Here is a 9,188-nt window from a genome sequence, read left to right as displayed (position 1 = left end):
TCAAAAAAAATTGCTGCGCTGCCCCCTGGCGGATTTATTGTACCGCCAGGGAGGTTAATCTTTTTCTCCTCTCCCGCGTCCTGTTTGTCCACTGTGATCAATGGAATTCTCTATCCTCCATTTTGAAATTGGCCAATACCCCATAACAGCTTCCTGCTTAACACACTGTTAAACTGTAATATCACCCACTTGAGCCATAGGAAAACATGGACATTACCTTGCTCGTCAGCTGTCCTTTCAGTGATAACTGACAGCAACTGATATATTTCAGTTCTGACAAAATCTTGTCAAAACTGGAAGAAATCGTTGTTAGAAGAAAATGTTGAGCTTCTGAGAGGAACTGATGGCGAGGTAAGCAAGTAATATTCATTTGCATGTACATCATGTGTTTATTTTACATAATTTTACTCGGTTCAGGTTAACTTTAAAGGGATGATTGGGCAACCTGGAATCGAGCTTGTGTACAGGTGTGCCATGAGCTCAGAAATGCAAGACCTTTACATGGCGGCGACACTCGAGCACAATGTTCTCCTCCTTACCCCCTTGCCAGAAGCAGCTCTGTCATGCGCTGTACCAGGAGGGGCAGTGGGGGCAGCGGTGGGGAGGGGGGAAATATCCCCCCCTCCCTCACCTGGGACCCCTCCTTCTGCCTCTCTCCCCCTCCATTCAGCGGTGGCAAGTGCGAGCTCGGCGGCGGGGACACATGCGCAGAATTACTCACCACTTCCACGTTCCAAGCGCCGGCAGCGTCATGTCGTCACAGATCTCCGCCTTCAATCTGTGACGACATGAAGCTGCCGGCGCTTGGAACGCGGAAGTGGTGAGTAATTCTCCGCACGTCTCCCCGCCGCCGAGCCCGCACTTGCCACCGCTGAATGGAGGGTGAGAGAGGCAGAAGGAGGGGTCCCAGGTGAGGGAGGGGGGGGATATTTCCCCCCTCCCCACCGCTGCCCCCACTGCCCCTCCTTCTAGCGCTGCTTTCCCCTCCTGCTCTGTGCTGTGGGGGGTCGTGGCGACACCCCCCTGGGTGTCTGTCACCCGGTGCGCCCCGCCCCCCCTGCGCACTACAGTAAGAACGCCACTGGTGTGTGTGTTTGTGCGCGTATATATATATATATCTTTATTTATTTTTTTCCAATTACTCTATCTTAACATTTCATACAAACAACTGATAAAAACTAAGCTTAATTTATTGGGCAAAGAAGACCTGGGCCTGCCGTAGCCTTGCCTCTACTACACATCCAACACTTTAGGACATGCTCAACAAGACTTTCCTTATCACAACGTGTAACAAAATCATTTTTTCTATAAAAATAAAAAGTGGTTTAGGGGAAAAGCAAGGCCAGCCTTTATGTCATCTAAAGCAGCCGGTATTTTGATGGCATAGCAAAGGGTCCATTAGATTTCAGATAAATAAAACTCTTAAAATAGTTTTTTTATCAGCTAGGTTTATTTACTGAAGAAAATGTGATTGTTAGCAGACATTAGGTTGATATATGCAGTGTTTTATTACAGAATGATTTGTATTATGTTCTTTATCTTGGACATATGCGTCATTCAGAGCAGTCAAGCTCGCTCAAAAATTGCTATAAAAGCTACAAATTGTAAAAATCAGCAATGCAAAAATAATACAATTATTATAAAATCAGTGCACATCTTATGTTACAGTGGAATGCATAAACTGGACGTCTTGCAAGTAGGCAGCAGGAGGTCATTTGGTTGTTGCAGCTTTCTGGTGTCTGCAGATCTCTAACTGGCACTGAGCAGCAGCAGCCTTATTACCATGGAAATGCTACACAGACCATAAAAAAAATAGAGTTAAATCACAGAAGCAAGTTAAACCAGTCATTGCAGCTAATTTACAAAAAATCCGTCCCCCCTTCCATAAAATTATACCTAGCATCGGGCTGAACTGTTCCTGACCCTCTCGGTGTCCTCAATATGAGGAACTCCAAGTTGTATTCCAAATTTGTGTCACTAAGAATAACCTAACCAAGTGACGCTGCTTCCTCAGGCAGCGTCATGGCAGCATCCCGCCCACCCCTCCCTGGCCACTCACCCCCCTTCCCTTCCCGGCTGCCGCTAGATTGATATTACTTAACCCTCCTGGCGGTTCACTTATTCTGCCAAATAGGCAGAAATCCAATTTTTTTTTACATTTTTTGTTTTGTTTCATGTAAAGCTACCAGAGTGGTAGCTACATGAAACACCACTAGAGGGCGCATGTGTCCCTCTAGTGCGATCGTCGCTGGCATCAATAGCAAACAGGGGAACGCGTATATAATGCGTTCCCCTGTCTGGTTTCTCCTGTCGCCATGGCGACGATCGAAAGGACGTCATGGACGTCAGACGCCTCCAATCCAGCCCATAGCGCTGCCTGGAACTCATTGGTCCGGACAGCGCAGGGCTCTGGCGGGGGGGGGGGCCTCTTCCGCTGATGCGTGCAATTGCCGCAGAGCGGCGGCGATCAAGGTGTACGCGCGGCTAGTAAAGTACTAGCCGTGCGTACAGCTCGGGCTTACCGCCAGGAAGGTCAATTTAAACCAGTAGCGGCCAACTCATACAGCAGGACAGACTCGCCGGATCCCCCTCGGCTCGCCTGCCTGCTAGAAGACCTCAGATCGCGTGACCGGCAAAGCCGCTGTGAAGAGAGGACAGCAGTGGCTCCGATTGCACGTATACAGGAAGTACGCGCAGTGGGAGCCTCCGCTGTTCTCTCTTCACAGCGACTTTGCCGGTCACGCGATCTGAGGTCTTCTAGCAGGCAGGCGAGCCGAGGGGGATCCGGCGAGTCTGTCCTGCTGTATGAGTCGGCCGCTACTGGTTTAAGTAAGGTAATATCAATCTAGTGGTGGGGACAACTCTACTAACTACATATAACTACATATACTGGGGGCAACTATACTACCTATACTGGAAACAACTATACTACCTATACTGGGGGCAACTATATTACCTTTACTGGGGACAACTATAGGTGGCTACCTGGCTACTTAACTATATTGAGGGTGAACATTTTTGGGTGCTGTGCATTCCAAATTGGAGGGGGGGGGGGGGGGGGGGGGGTTGCGCAAAGTCTAGATCCGGCCCTGAACCTAACCTGTCCCTAGCTATTCTACTAAATCCATACTGGCACCTAATACTTTCCCCATAAACTAATGCTCCTAACTCAATACTGAGTTTAGACTAGTCCATCTCATCATGGGAAATTCTCAAGCTTTTCTTTGATTTCAACAGCATTTTCTGAACGGCAGTTGCTAAGTCTAACTTCCAAAATACTGAAATAGCGAGGCTGGCTGGTATCTTACGGTTTTGGAATTTAAAGCGGAACTGTAGATACATATCAAATACACTGTTTCACTTACCAGGGGCTTCTGCAAGCACCCACCAGCCGTCCTGTCCCGCGCCGGTCCTCCTCGAGCCTCTGTTCTCCCGCCGCCGCTCTGTTCCTTGAATTGTAAGTCGAGGCCAGCCCAGCCCTGCCAATCGTATCTTTTCTTCACGTTCCCCTCTGCAATAGCGCTATTGCAGTGGGGAATGCGAAGAAAGGACACGCTTTGCCAGAACCGAGCAGGCGCAGTGGCCCGGCGGCAAAACTGAAAGTAGCTGGCGGCGGGAGAACGGAGACTCGTGGAGGACTGGCGCGGGACAGGACGGCTGTTGGGGGCCCCAGAAGCCCCAGGTAAGTAAAACAGTGTGTTTGAAACGTATCTACAGTTCCGCTTTAAACTGCCACCATTCAGGAAGTGCTTCTGAAAACAAAGAAAACCCTGAGAATCCCCATGAAAAGATGGACTAGTCCAAAACATGTCGGTTTTATCAGCTTTTAACTGCTTACTTTTTGCGATAGTGGTCCTTTAAGTCAGGAGTCCCACAACACAGGCAGAATTCACAAGCACCCTGTACAAAATGTAAATATGGTGGAACCTAAATAATAAGTACAACTTATCTGCGGCTTCTAATGGCCCTCCGCAGACGTCCTGTGCCCGCGCCGGGACAAAACGATCCTCCAGTCCCCTCCGTGGAAAACACTTCCTGGTTTTTGCGACTTTAATGTTGCGGTTCACTGCGTGTCCTTGCTCCTGTTGACGTCACCTGCACAGAAAGCTAATGGCGACGTCAGCGGGGAGGAGGACACAGGCGGCCAGGGCCGCACAGGTGCAGTGGACTGGGACATTAAATTCTCAAAAACCAAGAAGTGAGTCGCGGCAGGAACTGGAGGATCGTTTTGTCCCGGCGTGGGCACAGGATGTCTGGGCGGGGGGGGGGGGGGGGGGGAATTGGTGGTGCGTAAGAAACCCCAAGTAAGTTGAACTCTTCCCCCCCCCCCTTTACAGTTGTACTTTCAATTGTATTATTGATAAAATGAAGGAGTGAAGTTCTCATTTGCCTATTTCACTTCAAATTACCAATCAGATTCAAGAATGTCTTTATTCTGCCAAACCTGTTTGAGTGTTTGAAGAGAAGACAGGCATGGTGAAAGGGTCTCTCTTGAAAGCAATAGAGGTGAATGTGTTGGAAGGTCGCCTCTCAGTGGATAGAAAGTTTGTGAAATCACAGGTGGGTTTATATACTCACCTAATTCCAGCTACAGCTCCCGCAGGAATGAATTTCCTGGAGTGGTTGTATCTCACACCCATGATAACACTGAGCGATCCTGCAGCAACTATAGAAAGGAAGAATTAAGTTTCCCAAAAGAGATGACAGTTTACATCTACAGTACATACATATGGATGCTTTCCGCCAGTTTACATTTTTTTTTGTTACCAATAAATGTTTATTGGTCACAGCACAAAGTTGACAGCAACACTGGGTCCTCAAAGAGACTGCCAGTTTACATTTTAGTGATGCACTTTAATTGCTTGAATGCAGTACAGACACAACCGTACCACCTCTGCACCCTTCAATATTTGGAGTGGAGCTGGTTTACTAGAGGTGGCATGCACTGAGGAGTAATGAGATTAGCATCACCCCGTGTGTTTTATCTTGCCATTTCATAGAGAATTGTCTGCGCTTCCCACTGAACTAGGACAAACTTTGGAATCATGCGTAAAGTATAAATGTTTAGACATTACCATATATACTCGAGTATAAGTCAAGGTTTTTGAGGCCAAAAAAGTGGCCCAAAAGTGGAGGTCTTGGCTTATTATACTCGAGTCAGCAGTCCCTGTTGTGATATGGAGAGCGGTGTGAGTGCGTCTAGAACTTAATGGTCTAAGTTGCATTAGGTTCCCTCTGCCATTCAGTCACAGTCTCGTCGCTACCTCCCTACAATTCACATCATTCGAGGCCCACACCATCCGCCTCTACCACCCTCTCCCTGCCATTGTTGCGGTCTTATACCGTCCTCCGGGTTCCACCCCACAATTTCTCGATGACCTTGCCTCCTGGCTCCCTCACATCCTCTCCTCTGACCTCCCCACCATCATCCTTGGGGATTTCAATATTCCCATCGATGAAGCCCAGAACTCCGCTGTGACCCGGCTACTCACCATTGCCAACTCACTTGGACTAGTACAACACACCAACACCCCCACTCACACTGCACGTCACACTCTCGACCTTATAGTCACTAAATCCACCACTATTGCAGACCTTGACATCGCACCCTTTCCACCCTCAGACCATCACCTTCTCACCTTCAACCTCCTCACGGAAGGCACCTCCAAACTACCCGCCCACCCACCTGGTCGATGGCAGCGAGACCTACGCAAGCTCAACCCTAGTGTCCTTGCTGACCCCCTCCATGCCCTCTCCTCCACTCTAACCTGCCCTAATCTTGCTGCAGCTCAGTATCGTCAAACTCTCTCATCAGCCCTAGAGAAAGCTGCTCCACCAATATTTTGCCGCAACCGACCCCCTAACCCCCAGCCCTGGCGCACTACCCATACTCGCAACCTCCAGAGGGAAACGCGCCACTGAACGGAAATGGAGGAAAACTAGACTTAACCAGGATTTCCTACAGTACAAGACCAACCTGCTGCAGTTCCACACTGCCCTTGCTCATGCGAAGCAGGAATACTTTACCAAGCTCATCGGAGCACAAGCTTCCAACCCCCGGCGTCTCTTTGCCACTTTCAACTCCCTGCTTAAACCCACCCCCCCACCCCCCGTTTCCTCCCTCTCTGCCATAGATTTAGCCACCCACTTCACCAACAAAATTGTCTCCATCCGCCAGGAAATATCCAATCTCAAATCTTCACCTCCCACCCCCTCCCAACCAGTTCCTCCTCTACTCTATCCTCCCCTCACATCATTCACTCCTACTACCACCGAGGAAGTCATCCACCTACTGCAGACTTCCCATACCACTACTTCCCCCCTTGACCCCATCCCTTCTGATTTTCTCCAGCCTCACTTCACGGAATTGGCCCCAGTCCTCACTACCCTGTTCAACCTCTCCCTATCCACAGGCACCTACCCCTCAGACTTCAAGCAGGCCACTGTACTACCCCTGCTCAAGAAACCCTCCCTCGACCCCTCGCTACCCTCCAACTACCGTCCTATCTCCCTCCTCCCCTTTGCCTCAAAACTCCTTGAGCGTCTGGTTCACTAACGCCTGACCCAGTTCCTCAATGCCAACTCACTGCTAGACCCACTGCAATCTGGATTTCGGCCTGCCCACTCAACCGAAACTGCTCTCACCAAAGTGGTCAATGACCTTGCCTTAGCTAAAGCTGAAGGTAAATACTCCATTTTCCTCCTTCTTGACCTTTCAGCAGCTTTTGACACAGTAGATCATCCCCTACTCCTCCAGTCCCTCCAGTCCATGGGCATTCACGATCTTGCCCTGTCCTGGCTTTCATCCTACCTCTCCAACCGCTCCTTCACGACCGCCTTCAATGAGTCCTCATCCACCCCCAACCACCTCTCGGTGGGAGTCCCCCAAGGTTCGGTCCTTGTCCCCCTACTGTTCACCCTATACACATCCTCCATTGGTAAGGTTATTTCCTCCATGGGTTTTAACTATCATCTGTATGCAGATGACACCCAGATCTACCTCCACGCCCCTGACATATCCACCACTACCATGGACAAGGTCTCCTCCTGTCTATCAGCCATCTCCTCCTGGATGTCCGCTAGGTTCCTGAAACTAAACCTAGACAAAATGGAATTAAGGATCTTCCCACCCCGGACATCCATAAACCTCCCAGATGTGCATGTCACTGTTAACCACACTACCATTCGCCCTACCTCTCAAGCCCGCTGTCTGGGTGTCACCCTGGACTCCGCACTCTCCTTCACTCCCCACATCCAAAACCTCACAAAGTCCTGCAACTTCCACCTTCGTAACATCTGTAAGATTCGCCCTTTCCTGACCTCTGCCACCAGCAAACTCCTCATCCATGCCCTCATAATTTCCAGCCTTGACTACTGCAATGCCCTGCTGTCTGGTCTCCCTATGACCCGAACAGCCCCACTGCAGTCCATCATGAATGCGGCAGCCAGAATTATCCACTGCTCCCATCGCTCCACCATGGCGGATCCCCTCCTTGAATCCCTCCACTGGCTTCCTATTCAGTACAGAATCAGATTCAAGATACTGTGTCTGACCTACAAATCTGTTCACAAAACCTGTCCAACCTACATTTCCGATCTTACTCAGAGGTACACACCTAGCCGCTCACTCCGCTCTTCCAATGAGCTTCGCCTAACCGCCCCCCGCATCACCCACTCCCATGCACACCTCCAGGACTTCTCAAGAGCTGCTCCAACACTATGGAACTCCCTACCTCCATCCATTAGGGCAGCCCCCTCCTTCAACATCTTCAAGAAAGCCCTCAAAACTCACCTTTTCACTCTGGCCTACTACCCCTCACAAGTGCTCTAAACCCACAGCTGAACTCTGGTCTCCTACCTCTCGTGTCCCTACCTCTCCCTTTAGATTGTAAGCCTTTGGGCAGGGTCCTCCTCCTTTTGTGTCCAACCTGATCATGCACCTCCATTACTGTGAACCCATGCTAGGCATCTGAGTGAACCTAACTTGCCTAATCTCCATGCTCCCATCCAGTGACTGACTAAGCATTACCTTGTACTCATACTGTGCTGCATGATCTGGTCTTTCTTGTATTCAGGTATTGTCATTTTGCTGTATGTCACCCCTAAATATTGTATGCATCCCTATTTATTGTCCAGTGCTGCGTAATATGTTGGCGCTTTATAAATACAATAAATAATAATAATATGTTGAGAATATAGTGGCGCATGTGATAAGAGCTGCCACTAGAGGGCATCATAACAATGAGCCCGTGACTGACAAGCTACAGAAGAATCCTTGCGGTGCAGACCAGTAAGCAAAAGAACCACTCTGCATATTCTGGGAGTAACACAAATGACACATGAAAGGTCTGGCACACATTTAGATCTGGTGATGGGGGGGGGGGGGGGGGAGGGGGCTGCCACCAAATGTGCCATCACTTCTGCACTCTGCACATGGTGTGGGGGTCATGCGGCCATCAGTGCTCAATGAAGGGGGGTGAGGGGGTACAGGTAGGCTTGCCATTAATACTGCCCCAGTCTGGCAAAGTGGCACATGGCCTTTAAAATTTGCCACAACCAACAAACTTGGGCTAGTTCAGGATAATCCAGGAGGGAAATCTACATGCTGCCTACACAGCCATTACTTACACCTGCCAAAGTGTCGGATTTAGTGTAAGCTTTATTGTCAAGTATGAGGGCAAAAACAGTCAGACGTGATTAGACAGCTGTGTGCTGAGAACCGCTTTATCTACACTTTCCAACTGCTTGAAATGTTACAAGCGGATTTTTTGCGAAAAGCAGACAACTTTATACTGTGCATTAACTGTTCTGTGTATGTATAGGGAAATAAAGTCTGCATTAATGAAAAATATAGGTTCCCTGCCTTGTTAGTTAACGGAAACCTAAACCTGGGGCTTCTAGCAGCCCCCTGCAGACAACCTGTGCCCGTGACGTCCTGGAACGATCCTCCAGTCCCCCGCTGTGGCTTAGTTTCGGTTTTCACCGACTGGCCAGTTGATGGCTACTGTGCCTATGCGGCCCTGGACGCGCGCATACCTTAGTCGCCAGGAGCGTCCTGCGCAGGAGCAGTACAAGATTTCCAAGTACTGTGCCTGGGCAGGACACGCCTGGTGATCATCGACTGTTCAGTCAATAGAAACCAAAACTAAGCCGCGGCGGGGGACCGGAGGACCGTTCCAGGATGGCGC

General features: G+C 49.6%; 1 protein-coding gene across 1 annotated transcript in view; it reads right to left on the bottom strand.

Moving 5' to 3' along the window:
- Positions 1 to 1,428: 1,428 nt before the first annotated feature.
- The window catches only part of TMEM14A (transmembrane protein 14A), a 46,732-nt gene continuing 38,972 nt past the window's right edge, over positions 1,429 to 9,188 (bottom strand). Inside the window, exons 4-5 of the mRNA XM_068279361.1 lie at positions 4,579 to 4,666; positions 1,429 to 1,792 (exon numbers count right to left, since the gene is read on the bottom strand). Of these exons, the coding sequence (XP_068135462.1) occupies positions 1,750 to 1,792; positions 4,579 to 4,666 (131 nt within the window). The 3' untranslated portion in view covers positions 1,429 to 1,749. The remainder of the gene's footprint in view (positions 1,793 to 4,578; positions 4,667 to 9,188) is intronic.

The sequence above is a fragment of the Hyperolius riggenbachi genome, chromosome 4, assembly GCF_040937935.1.
Source record: "Hyperolius riggenbachi isolate aHypRig1 chromosome 4, aHypRig1.pri, whole genome shotgun sequence".
Taxonomy (NCBI): domain Eukaryota; kingdom Metazoa; phylum Chordata; class Amphibia; order Anura; family Hyperoliidae; genus Hyperolius; species Hyperolius riggenbachi.
The sequence above is the reverse complement of the archived record's forward strand: the minus strand, read 5'-3'. Positions and strand labels throughout refer to the sequence as shown.